This window comes from Crotalus tigris, unplaced genomic scaffold (assembly GCF_016545835.1).
Source record: "Crotalus tigris isolate CLP2741 ecotype Arizona unplaced genomic scaffold, ASM1654583v1 scf7180000023724.639413, whole genome shotgun sequence".
Taxonomy (NCBI): domain Eukaryota; kingdom Metazoa; phylum Chordata; class Lepidosauria; order Squamata; family Viperidae; genus Crotalus; species Crotalus tigris.
This window is the reverse complement of record NW_024100142.1, coordinates 384,185-397,637: the sequence shown is the minus strand read 5'-3', so window position 1 is coordinate 397,637 and position 13,453 is coordinate 384,185. Positions and strand designations below refer to the sequence as shown.

General features: G+C 35.5%; 1 protein-coding gene across 5 annotated transcripts; it reads right to left on the bottom strand.

The window, feature by feature from the left end:
* Positions 1-129: 129 nt before the first annotated feature.
* Positions 130-12,384, bottom strand: TMEM106A (transmembrane protein 106A). 5 transcript variants are annotated; one of them, XM_039321264.1, is made up of 8 exons: positions 11,413-12,384; positions 7,361-7,606; positions 6,985-7,048; positions 6,660-6,819; positions 3,753-3,893; positions 3,621-3,664; positions 1,976-2,029; positions 130-1,498 (listed from the first exon to the last, which is right to left on the bottom strand). In XM_039321264.1, exons 2-8 carry the CDS (start codon positions 7,584-7,586, stop codon positions 1,396-1,398), a joined length of 792 nt encoding a protein of 263 aa, XP_039177198.1. In that variant the 5' UTR covers positions 7,587-7,606; positions 11,413-12,384; the 3' UTR covers positions 130-1,395. The 5 variants fall into 5 exon arrangements, with proteins under 5 accessions (XP_039177198.1, XP_039177196.1, XP_039177194.1 ...); XM_039321262.1 differs by having other exon boundaries at positions 11,425-12,384; XM_039321260.1 differs by lacking the exon at positions 11,413-12,384 and adding an exon at positions 11,112-11,400 and having other exon boundaries at positions 130-1,463; positions 6,985-7,043.
* Between the last annotated feature and the right edge of the window lie 1,069 nt (positions 12,385-13,453).

The following is a 13,453-nucleotide window of genomic DNA, read 5'->3' as shown; positions in this document are numbered from 1 at the left end:
AAAAAGTATTAAGCACCCATCTCACAGTCCTGGTCAATAATTGTTAATCTGCCCATAGTCAATTCCAGTTTCAGAGAAGCTAAAAGGAAAGAGTCTAAATATACATTGTCTTATTTTGTTCCATGATTATTTGTAGCAAAATAGTTTTATTCAGAAAAATAATGAAGAGGAAATCTGATCCTCTCCATCCTGAACAAGAAAATAAATAACTATGGGTCTCTAGTCTATTAACTATAATAAAAAGAATAAGAAGTGCAGCCAGGAAAAATTCATTAGATCCCAATAAAACACTTATTTTCCAAACTACCTGATATTTACTCTACATTGCAGCACTAAGTAGTCTGAAAATCAAATGAAGCCAAACTTGAAAGAATTTTGGAGGTATTGTACAAATATCTTTTTAAAAAGATGGCTACGTAACTACCTTTTCCAGTGACCAAAGTATTAGTTTTTCTTATCAACCTGTCTTTCCTACCATATATTATTATTAGGCAACATTGCATATTTGCTTCAAACCTACTTAAATTTAAAGGCCAGCAATTCTATCAATGCATAATCATTTTTTACAGATTATTTTTTTGTATCTGAACTGTCATACTGGTCCAAGAGAAAATGTTTTCAGGATTTTATTCCCCTCTTAGCTCCAAAAATGATGAGCCTTTTAATATTTTCTTTCCTTTTTTTGTATTTTATGCTTTTAAAAAATTAATAATGTTCACAAAAAAAAAAAAAAATAAAATTATAGTAGAAATAGATTTAGAAAAGCAAATTGTACAGAGCCATAATTTTGGCTTCAGGAGCCTTTTTTTCTTCCTACAATTTATAAAAGAGATTAACTAATGAACAGAGAAAAATCTAGTGGGAGAAAAGGCACAACCTTAATTCAGTGGTGTCTCCTTCAAAAAGTTCAAAATTTTCTCCTGCTATATGAATATAGGAGAAAATAGTTCTGGGAAAAGGAGAATGCTCCCAGCTTTCCAATAAAGTCTACAATGGCAAGTTTCATTGTGTTTAGAGATCCCAGCTCCAAGCAATAACCTCCAAAATAAATGATATCAGTACAAATTCAACAGCCACTTGGTGATCCATGCAGCCTAAGTCCACTCAAATTCCAATATGAGGTATAACTCTCTTATGTTAGCATGTTCTCCTTGCATTCCGGTCTGCTGTTCTTTTAAAATGAAGCTAATCCATCAGCATCATTACATGCTATCTTAAAAGGAATGTGGTACCAGATCTATCTTCCTGTTTTGTAGAACTGGCAATAAAGAATCAAAGTTTCAGTTTCTTCCCACAAATCCCCAGAAGCTTCATGCTACTGCAATTTCACTGAAGGGGACTGAACACATAGCCAAAAGAAGTTCCTCCAGGGCTCTACTGTAGCCATGAGAGACTTTAGAATAAAGACAGTAGGACACCATCTCTGCAATCCACATACTGATACTTTTCAAAGGAGAGTTGCTCTGAATGAGAGAGATAGGAACAAGTCAGGGTACCTCTGTGGGAGAGAAAAATAAGAATTCAGTAATAATAAAATGTTTACAAATATGATATCTCCTTGTTATCTCTACCAATAAATTATATCCCAGGCTTTATTCTCAATGGTATATTTTGGGATAGATAAGGGACAGACAGAGAATGTAAAATTAACAACAGATCTGGAAGCTTATTAGTTATTACTGAGAGAACCAGTGTAATATAATTCCTAGGAACACAATAGAAACTACATTAATTACATTGATTAGTGATAGGATGAAATGATCAAACAAGAGGAGTGAAACAGCTCTCTAAATTAGAGAAGATTCTCTTGATTAAAAGTATGGTCCTCATTTGAGCAGAATGACATATTTGGCCTACAGACTAAACCAACCATCCAACCATCACGATTTTACGTTAGAAGATGCAAATACTGGACCAGGAGTTAGCTATCATAAAGGGAAAACAAAACAGTTTTAGAAAAGAGAATCAGACTTACTGTATATGCAGAAGAACATTGTGAACTTTTATTTTGATCCATGTGCAAATTTTGCTGAAATAATGAAGGGGAATTTCACTGTTTTTATATGGCACATGCAAAATCACATCTTAAGTATAATTCATTTTGTATTTTAGTATTCTTTTATGGTGTGTATTGAATTGGACTAATTTCTCCAGATTTTACAAATAAAATGGGTATATTCCATATTAATGGAAAGTTTTGATCTATGGCACAGACATATTTTGCACCCAGAAATTTGTATATTCAAGTCCTTGAAATCCATAAATGAAAGTATGTTGGGAAAATAACCAGAAAAATCACTGAGGGTTGATCTGCTCAATCAGGCTGCCTTGAGGCAAGAATAGGCCATTAATATCTCTTAAGGGCAGGCATGCATATCATTCTCAACAAAGCCTCAGCCACTATTTCATCCTGGGTTGCTGGACTATAGAATGGTGAAAGGCTGAACTTTTTAGTCTGTGTAAGTTCTCCAGTGAAAATGTGAAAGGCTAGGCATTTTTAAACAATTCACAGATGGATTGGTTAAAGATGGACCTTTTTTTTTTTAACCAAGTGAACTTGATTAGAGTTTGCTAGTTTCCCCTTATATCCAAGGGGCAGAAATAAATATGAATTGGTGAAGCTTGCTTTAGTTTTTACAAGCTTTTGGATGACATACTGAAATGGTGTTCTCTTATCATTTATCCTTTAATCGGGTGAAATGGACAAGTTTTTTCTTTTCCTTTTAATTCAAGTATTAAGAATAACGATAAAACCATGTTTGCTTCTTTACTTGACCCATGAAGACATCAGATGGGAAACTATCAAGTACTGTACAAGAGTTGAAGTGAAATATATCAGTGTATCAATGGAATCAATATATCCTTAAAGATGCACCAAGGGGGGGACGTGCTTGCTTTTCTAGCAATAGGGACAAGAAACAAAGCGAGGTAATCCCCCAATAGGGACCAATGCTTCAGTAAGAAAATATAAATCCATCAAAGAGGAACAAAGAGGAAGGGATTAAAATGTGAAAAGGTTTTTTTATATGATGGCATAATTTCCAGCCAAGTTATACATAGATGTCAAGTATTTTAATGCTGCCATGGTGGGAGTAAGGAGGAAAACAATTCTAGATTCTGGAGAACTGCAGGTGTATCCATGTAAAATCTTAACAGTTGATTTTGTTGCAACTAAGGATTATTATTTTCTTGACTAAGCATGGAATTGGCATTATGTCAGAATGTTATAAAAGCAATTTTTAGCCAAATTAAATAATATTTTTTAAATCTTCAACTTTACAATACTGTTGGATTTCAAGTTCATCTGAAATGCTTTTGACTATGTTAAATTACTGCAGTGGGGATAATCAATTCTGTATTGCCAAAATTCATCAGGGAAAAATAGCATTATGGACGATATTCTAGAATTAGAATTTCTTTTTAAATCTAAAAAAGAAAAAGAATCCTTCCTTCAAATATTTTTAAAAGCTTCTCTATTAATTCTGTAACATATAAATCTATCAACTCATTGATTAAAAGACAGATATATAATTGTCAAAACAAGTAAAAGTTCAGTTTTGACAACATTATTTTAAAATGAATCAGCTGAATGCAGGATCATTTCTTAGAGATATACTTACTAAGTGTTGGTATCCATGATTGTACTAGAGACACTATAAAGGATCTAAAATATATCAAAAAGAGAAAGTTACTGCAAAGTATATTCATGTTTGTGTTCTGCAGAGAAATTAGTAAATTCCTTCAAGTCTCACCTGGGCACTCTGCAAAGGCCTAATATCCAACTGAGTCATCACTGTTTTTTTCCCAATCACCACTGTTTTATGCAAGACTTCAATATCAAGCTGAGCCACATACACAGGATAAAAATTGCTGTTTGTCACATTTAATATATTCTAAAGAGAAAGAGGATAGGTGATGAGAAAAAAGTCGTAAATTGGTACACATTGTTCTCATTCATAAAAGGATCCTCCTGAACTTTTCACCTTAAGAGGGTCTTATTCGGCCTCTGCTGCTACTACTTTTTAAAATATAATACAAAACATGAAACATTGTATGGTTTCCAGGTTTGTGCAAAGTTTCAGTTTTAATTCAAAAGTGCACAGGTGCTTAAACACAGTCCATATCTGCAATTGTCTTCCCAAGATCATGCAAGTACTTTTTTGAAATCAAATCTGAAGTGCTGTGCAGCCCGTGGTTCATATCTTAAACAGTAAAGCATATCTATAATAAATAGCCATTTACTTTTATGGGGATGAATGGTTGAATGCAAAAGGAAAGAAGACCATGATTGTGTGACAGTGATCTGGACAAGTAGCAAGTTGGCCCAGGATATAGGTTTTTCTATGACTCACTGTATATTGCTCTTTAATTTGGCTCAATCTATCTTTTTAAGAGCCACAGGAGCCAGTTCTACTAGCATTCAAGAATCTATTCAGAACATGGAATTGACATGTTTTTATATTTGGTGCATGCAGGACAACTGCTAAGAATTATTGTGACACTTCCAAGCTGTGGATCGTGGCAGATGCTTTTGCATTCCCTGCTTCTTTTAGGTACAGAACAACACTAACCAAGCTAAATAAAGAACATCTTCTTTTTGACCAATTTCATTTTATCCATGAGATGAAGGCTTATAGAAGATTAGCTGCTTTGTCCTTTCCATGTTCTTTAGCACATTCATTTGCAATCAGCATTTCTACACATGAAATAATATTGTGCTTATTTATTGGTAGCATAATGCTGTTTTGAAAGTTTGTCTGCAAAATGCATTTTTTATGTTTGGGTGTGGTATACTGCTGAGTTTCTGTACAAGTTGTGCTGATGATATGACTGTGCAGAGGTTATGGCACTGAGAGAGGGAGGGAGGAAAGAAAGCTTTATGGGAACTGCAATTTCATCTTTGCACACTTGCTCTGGTATTATTTTAGATAACTAAACAATATACCGGTACCTCATTATGAAGTTATTATGCTGCATCAAAGAACAGCAACCACTGATCTTCATAGTCTCTCTCTCTCTCTCTTTCTCTCCCCCCTTGTCCCCCTCCCTCCCTTTCTCTGTCATATATGCAGTGCTCTCTTTCCTTCTGATTTAAGGAATGTATTGTGGTTGCTAAAAAAGGAGAGTACGGTATATATTACATGCTTACTGCACAACTTAACCTATTAATAAGAATATAATGTTGATAATTGAAAATACTCAATAAGATTGGTCTTCCAATATAATAGATGATATGTACTATATTTTATTCCATATATAAAAATAATTAAGTTCAATGTCTTTCTTCTTCTCCAAAAGAAAAATATGAATTTAATGAATGGATTTTTTTTTCTTTCCTAAAAGATATATTCAGATTCTGGTATTTTCATCAGGTACAGGCAATTTAAAGCTCTTCAGATGTTTTAGGCTACAGTTTTCTATACCTAATCAACAGGTCATGCTAACTTGGGATGATGGGTGCCATAGTCTGCAATGTCTGAAGAGCATCATCTTGGCTGCAAGAATTAAATTATAATTTTCTTTGGATGAATACATTTCTTTGCATTCTGGCACATTATTTTAGACTCCATTATATGGAGTACTCAAAATATTTACTTTTTAGAAAAATATTGTTGTTCAAGGCTGAAAAAATAAATTGCATTATTGCTTGCTAATGCTGAGGGTTTTTTTCTTTCCTATGTTTTGATTGCAGGACAAATTCTGAGCAAATGTTTAGATTTTCCTTTTGTCAGAAGGTTTGTTAGCCATGATCTAAGAGTTCAACAAATACTGAAGTCCTTGTTCATGCCTTAGCCCTTCTGAGTAGGAAACAAATTCTTGATGTATTATTAACCATGTATTTATTTTATTGTGCCTTGCAAAATATCTTCTGGAATGTACTATCAAGAGCCACACAAATCCCTTAAAAAAATTGTGTCACAGTATCTGAGTTTTTTTCCTTATGTATAATCCTTTTCTTCGATCATATATGCTGAATTCAGACATTGCACTAGGTCATTTATTTCATTTTAGTTTAAAAATCTTCTCCTTAAAAAACAAGCTATATTAAGCCATAATATATTGAAGATAAAACATTATAAAATAAGCATTTAAAAAAAGAGACCATGTGGCCAGACACAAGATTTTTGGAACTTGCACTGTGATACATAATGTTTCTTCTCTTTGAAGAAGAATCTATCTATTCACAGGTTTCAAGTTTTGATTAAAAAGAAACTGAACCATGCTCACACAGAAAACCTAATGAAGTACTTGCTCTGGGTTAAAAGAAATAGGGACTGACTAAATTCCTTTTAATCTCATTTAGTCATCTATTCTTTTGTTTTAAAGAACTAAGATTTAATTTGGGGGCAAAGTTTATCCCAACAACTATTCTACCCACCAATATTCACTCTTAATATATTCTTCTGACAAAAATTATCTCTAAGCTTTCCCTGAAAAATGAGAAACTACATGTTATAGAAACTGGACAAAAGAGAGGCTTCCAGATCAAAATTGACACATTTTTCAGTTTGTGGCCCTGCAATATTCTCTCCCTGCTTCTTAAAGCCACCACACAAATTATATTCAATTTCAGATGAATTTTTAAAAAATCCATAAAATGAATCTGGTCCATGTCTCTCCCCAACTCACTCTTCTTTCAATCTGTTCCTTGAACTTACAGTCATATTCAGGATGATGCTGGAAGTAGAATTGTCAAAAGAGATGGTGGAGGCATTGAGACCTGAGGGGAGCACAGCAACTGAACGTGGGAACAGGAAGTACATCATGAGACAAGTTGTCAGCAGGGAAATGGCTACTGTGAGAAATACATACAGCTTCCTGCCAAAACAGATCACAGGCAGTTAGTGATAGCAGAATTTCCTCCCACCTCAACATACACAGCAATCACTGATAGCAGTGTCTAACAAATGGGGATAACTCCACTATGAAGAGGCAGAAGAAAAAATGAGGAAAAATTTGTTCAGCAGAAAAAGATGTGCTTACGTCCGTCTAGGCTTCAGCCGCTGGTCTCCATATGGAATGAGAGCCACTAGCTGTTGCTCCTGCTCTAGAAGGAAGACAGCAGAAGAGAGAGAAAATTAGGAAAAAACTGCCAGAATCTGTCAATTTAATAAAAGCCTCCTCACATGCAAAGCATGATATACGTACGGGTCTGGCTACTTTCACTGCAAAGAAGCTACATGAGAACTGCCTGTCTGTCTGCAGCAATCTTAATCAGACCAAAGCAGCTTTATAGACCAGTTTTATTAAGCCCAGTTAATGCATCCCTTGGTTAAACAATATAGAAAACAGACATAATTAGACATCAATCAACAAGGCCAGATCACCTCTGCAAAACAAGTCTTGAAAATATACCTACCTCGGGGGATTCTTCCAGTGCCTTGGCAAGTAGGACAAGTGACAAAAGCTCGACTGGTGTGGTTACCACAAGGAACACAAGACACCTCAGAAGCATCTGCTCTATTAATGCTGGCATAACAGGATGCTTCATTCTCAGCATATGAATTTTTCTGCATAATCGATTTGCTTTCTTCTGCCTCCTTTGTAGTAAACAGGTTCTTGAACCACAAGAGGGCTTGATCCATTGTACATAAACACTGTGGCTCTGGTGCAAACAAGCAGCATTAACAAATCAGAGCAGAAAAAGGACTTTTGATTCTATAAAGCAGCACTTCATTCCTGAGTTTAGGACAGACAGTCTTGAAAAGCATATTTAAAATCAGTGATTTCGCCAGTAATATCTTTCCCTTCTAAAGCTTCCCCCACATCCCAGGAATTTATCGCATCCAACTATGTGATGCTGAATTGTGATAATGCTACTGCTTTATGGTCTTAAGCTCAGTTAACTGTGGAATTTTGTTAATACATAAACTACCGTACATCCAGCCTGAGTTTATCAATCTGTGGAATAGTAAAATTGATGTAATTAGGTCATCTAATTCAGTCCTGTCAGTGGCACACAGATGTTTTAAGTTCAAATAAATAATTGTTAGAACAGCAGAAACACTTTGAAAAATGAAGAACTGTTATTAAATATATCATAGTTTTTCATGTAATTTATTAAATAGATTTATATCTTGTATTTTTATACAGGGGCTCAAGATGGTAAATATAGTATTCCGTCCTCCTATTTTTTCCCCACAACATCAACTCTGTGAGATAGGTTATACTGAAGGAAAGTGACTAACCCAAAATTATCCAGTGGTTTTCTGGGTTGAGGGTTGATTGTATTGATGAGAACTAGCAATAACTTAAAAAGAAATGAAGGAACACTTGAATCATCTTGACCTTTTTAAAAGTGAGTATTCATCTCCAGTCTTAAGACTAGTCTCAGATTTGCTATACATTAATGGGAGAAAAGAAATCCAATTTGGCATAGTGGTTAAGGCATTGGCCTGGAAATCAGGAGACCATGAATTCTAGTCCTGCATTAAACATAAAACCAGCTAGGTGACCTTGGGAAGTTACACACTCTCAGCCCTAGGAAAAAGGGAATCGCAAATCACTTCCCAAGTCTTGTTAAGAAAGCTGCAGTTATCAGAAGTCAACATGGACTTGAAGATGCCCACACACAGAGATACAAAGTTGAGGAGAGGGGGAGAAAACACCTGAGTTTTCCAGAAAAGGTTCTTTTATCATTATGCTTTTAAAAAAATATTGCTAGATCACATAGATCATGATCTAAGTATTATTATTTTATAGATTCTACTTCTTTCAATAGTTAGAAGGCCGGGGATCCATTTTTTTTGGAAAAAAATTTCTTGGATGGAACTTTAAGTGACATTTATCTGATAAAAGAGAAAGACAGATTTCAGAATTACTCCCAAAGATTCCAGTTGGGCTATCCATCAGGAGTGCTAGGACAGTTTGTAGCATTTGCTAAGGATAAAGATCCCAGCCATTGTCAGATACTCAAATTTGCTCTATGAAGATTGGTTCCTTAATTACACCACACTTTGCAGAAGCAAAATTGATAAGAGAATGGGAAAATGAAGAAAAGGGATGTTGCAATGCACATAATACTGTAAAAAATTTCCCCAAATTTTTATCAAAAATTCTTCTGAATGGGATAACATTTTAACTCTTCTGCCTGAATTCAAAAAAATGGGAAACTGGTTTTATAGCAGAAGGAAACTTGCTAAGCATGGCTCCAACAAATTCTTCTAACTCAAACATGTTGGCAAAAATTGAATAACACAAATAAATACAAATTATTTCAAAAGGATTCTTTTCTGAATCTATCCCACTTTGCAAAAACAATCCCTTTCAATTAATTTTTTTCCAAAGTTCATTTATATACAAAATTATATATTAACTATTTAATTATGTTGTAATGAATTGCATTGTACTGTGCCTGGCAATCTTTCTGGAAAAATGATTGATTCCTAGGATAAAGTTAACATTCAAGGAAAAGAATTTTCTTCTATTTAAGAGGGCTCTCATTTTGAAGTGTCAGTTTCTTTGCAACTTTAGATAGAATTTAGTCTGACTGTTTGTAACCTAATGAACTACCTTAAATTATGTTCCATTTCTGCTGATACAAAAACTATAATTTTTCTAAATTATACTTTCTGCCAGGTCGGAAGCTTGTGGACTTCACTCATGTCACAAAACACACTGAAAACTAATTATTTCAGAGGAAACATTTATTTTGTTCCTGAATGCTAATTGTAACCTTACACTAATACTGCCATCATCTACTGAATTCAGCCCATTTCTTTTGTGAAATTAATTTTTAATTACTTCATGACAAGCATCTGACTTAATTTCTGGACTTTTCATTTTTGTATTATCCCTTTGACAAAGAATTGATTGATTAATTTGAAAATTGTACTCTATTTTATGCTTTTTAGTTGATCCTAAATTTATAAGTTGCCCATCTTCAAGGTTTTGTTTGTTTATTTAAAAGTTTTTCATGGCCTTCCATCTTAAACACAACTGTGAGCAGCTCACAACAATAAAAAAATTAGCTAAGTAGATAATTTGAGATAAGTAGCTAAGTAGATAGATAATTTGAATTTCTCCTCCATATTTTATGAAACACAGTAAATAATTGATTCTGTTTTATCATTTGTAACTGTCTATACTTGAAACAACTCAGTTTATATTCAAAATAAAACAACTATTACCGGTATATATAATGCAAACACAGCTCACATTTTTTCCCAAGATTGTTTAGAAATTCAGACTGCATATCTAATTAAGTGCTCTACTATACAACATTGTTTGTATCAGCTTCACTCACTTTATCTTTAACATATATAATAACTTAAAATATATATGATAACATATATGGTAACTTCAAAATATTAACCGTCAATAATACTGTGAAAAGTTTCTATCAAATTGCTGAAGAAAGGCCAGAAGGGAGTCAGCTAACAAATGTGCCTGCCAATGAGATAGAAAAAAAAAACAAGGAACCAAGCTGGTTTTATACAACTTACTTACTTAACTGCTGTTAAAGATTTTTCCATTAAGCCAATGTTTAGGTTTTGCACAACAGATCTAATTATAAATTGTGAGAATTATGTATGCACAGCATCCTAGGCTTCATTAGTTGCATAGTGTATGCTTTAATATGAGTTCTTGTTCATATTTGAGAAATGTAATTACAAACAGTAGCTAACAGATTGCCTTCTTGGAGCTAACTTTTTATTCCACTATTCAATCTGAATAGTACAAATTAATGAATTTGCTTCACAAGAAATATCAGCACTCCCTCATTGGTTGCTTCTAAGCAAATAGGAAATTCACCAAAGTTCTCGTTTGCCCAGCAGGGCCTTTTTCTGGTTAGCATAATGGTGTTAAAATATCAAAACTCTTTGCTGCAAAACAACGTATATTAAAAATTACTCATCTAAAAGAAGTGGGGAAAGAAGTCAGAAAGAAATAAGATGATTTTGAATCCTCATAATGGCCCAACAAGAAATTGAAGGAAGGAAGGATAGTTTTTTAAAAAAGGAGAAAACAAAAACGAAAGCAAAGAATGGAAGATAAATCGGTGAGCGGGGAGGAGAAAACAGTGCAGTATGAAGAGCCAGGAGAGTATGAGGGTCGTATGTGGATCGTTAGAAAGGTTTCTTAAGAACGGAAGGAGGGCATCTGCTCACCGTATCCCACCAAGGCCAGAGACAGGCGCCTAAATCGTTGGGACTCCTCAGCCAATCACAGATATGAAACAGAAAATAAACAATATATAATGGTGCCAGTCTTCGTCCCTTCACCCGACTCCCACCCTCTTGCAAGAGGTGGGAAATAAGCAGTTCCACCCTCAGTCGCCACTTCCCTTCTTTTTCAGCCGTTCTATTAAGATACATTGTTCACCCTGAGACGCAGCAAAGATTTAGATTCGCACTTTTTTCCCCCGGGAATGGGAGGTGCCAAAATTAAACAGTGACTGAAAAAACGAACCTTGTGACTTACAATGTGATTCTTTGCGCTTGTTTATTCGACATTGGAAGTGCTCTTGGAAATATTCCAAAGTATCGTTGAGGATTGGAGCCTTGCAACAGATCAATCCGTTTCAAAACTGCATAGAGCTGAAGCCCACTAAAACGGCACCACTTCCTCCCAAAGAAGAGCTCCTAAACTCGTAGCTTTACTAACCTAATCCTTCCCACACGCTGCAAGCCCATGCCAAAATCGGTGCAGGCGCGACGTAAGCGAGTCATGTTAAATAAAAGGAGTGGCTTGAACATCTACCTTCCACTTTTCACATTAGTTTGGTCCTTGGAAGGGTGTGAAAGGAAGTAGTTGTGTAATTTTGACACTCCACTGAATAGTGGTTGTGGTTCCTATTTGTTAGCATTTCGCTCCATATTTTAAGAGGCGCTTATGAAGTGTGCCTGAGCTCGCTTTGCTTTCTCTGCTGTTCGAGACGCTGGTTCACTTTCACTTTAAATTCAGAATGTAAATCCGATCTCAATTTTATGTGGTTTTTCAGTACATTTGGTAAACTTCCTCGTTTCAGTATCTATTACGATTGTTCTAATCACTGCGCGATTGCAGATTTTTTAAAGCGAAGTTGGAAGTTAGATAGATGTAGCTGGAATTTCTCTTGTAACCTACTTTGTATTCAGCCGTTGGCCTCAGGCAGGGTAAAACGGCAGTGGTTATCTCCTCAAAACCATTAACTTACAATGTTTTCGGGTCCGAAATGTGCCAGAATAACTTGACCCACCTTGGGCACACCAAAAGTTATGAATATAAACCCACATGTTAAGGTCTCAAAATAATCCTATGGATGTTTCCAGCAACATTAGTTTAAAATGGTGATCACATTAGAGTCCCCATTTGGTTCCAGACTTTTGGTCACTTCACATGACCATGGGACACTGTGACCATCAAAAATATGAATCAGTTGCCAAGCATCTGAATATAAATCACAAAACCTGGAGATGCTGCAACATTTCAGCTGATCGGCACTTCTTCTGGGCTCAGCAGAAGCACCAGGATCAGTGCTGCTTTCCAGCTGATTGGTGCTTCTTCAGTGCTCCAGTTGGAGCCTGGCGCTGAGCCTGGCACTTCCACTGAGCCCTGACAGCCCCGAAGCACCGATCAGCTGGAAAGCGGCACTGATCCTGGTGCTTCCACTGAGCCAGCAGCCCTGCAGCAGCCCTGCAGCTCCAGCCGTCTCTCGCTCAGGCTTGTGCGGTGCTGCCACCAGTTCAGCTCATTCCCCTCCCCTGCTACCACTTTTCTAGGATGGTCGCGTACCACCTGCTAGGTGCCAAGGTTCACACAGAAAGTCTTGCATTTTACTTTCCTAGAGTTGGACTGAAGGCAGTGGCTCTGAGAAGATGAGGATTAGTCAGATGTCAAGAAGTTCACCTTGATGGCAGTCTGTCAAAATTATCTTTTATTGGTGAATCCCTGGAAGGAGAATCTTGCCAATGAGATTTTAAATTATCCCTCCTCATAATTTTTAACAGATCCTTTAAAGAATACTTAATCTCAGGGAAACCTTTCTTTATCTGACCTGGAATTAAGTTCCAGAAGTTATATGGTAGTGTATTATCAGTTCCTAAATAAGATTACTGGCATTTTTATGCCATGTTTCTGAATTTATACGAATATTTGTTTTAAAGATTAGTTGATAAACTGGATGAAACTTTTGAGCTGGCAAAGAAATTATACTTGAGAAATCCTTATTTTCTTTGTATAAAAGAAGCCCCTGCTTTTAAAATAAAACATACATGTTCCAACTCCCCCCCTTTTGAATGTGACAGTTTGACTTCTTTCTAAAATACCTACTCTGCAGCCCACAATTTTGTAACACTTAGTATTTCACTATTTGCACAACAGTTAACAAAATGTCATACATATGACAATAGGTAATTAATGTCAGCATCTATAAAGAGCAAGAGAAATGTCTTTCACATGCTCAGGAAATCTTTGGACCTACACAACTGGTACAAAGAATAATAAATATGCCTCACTGTATGTATAAGTG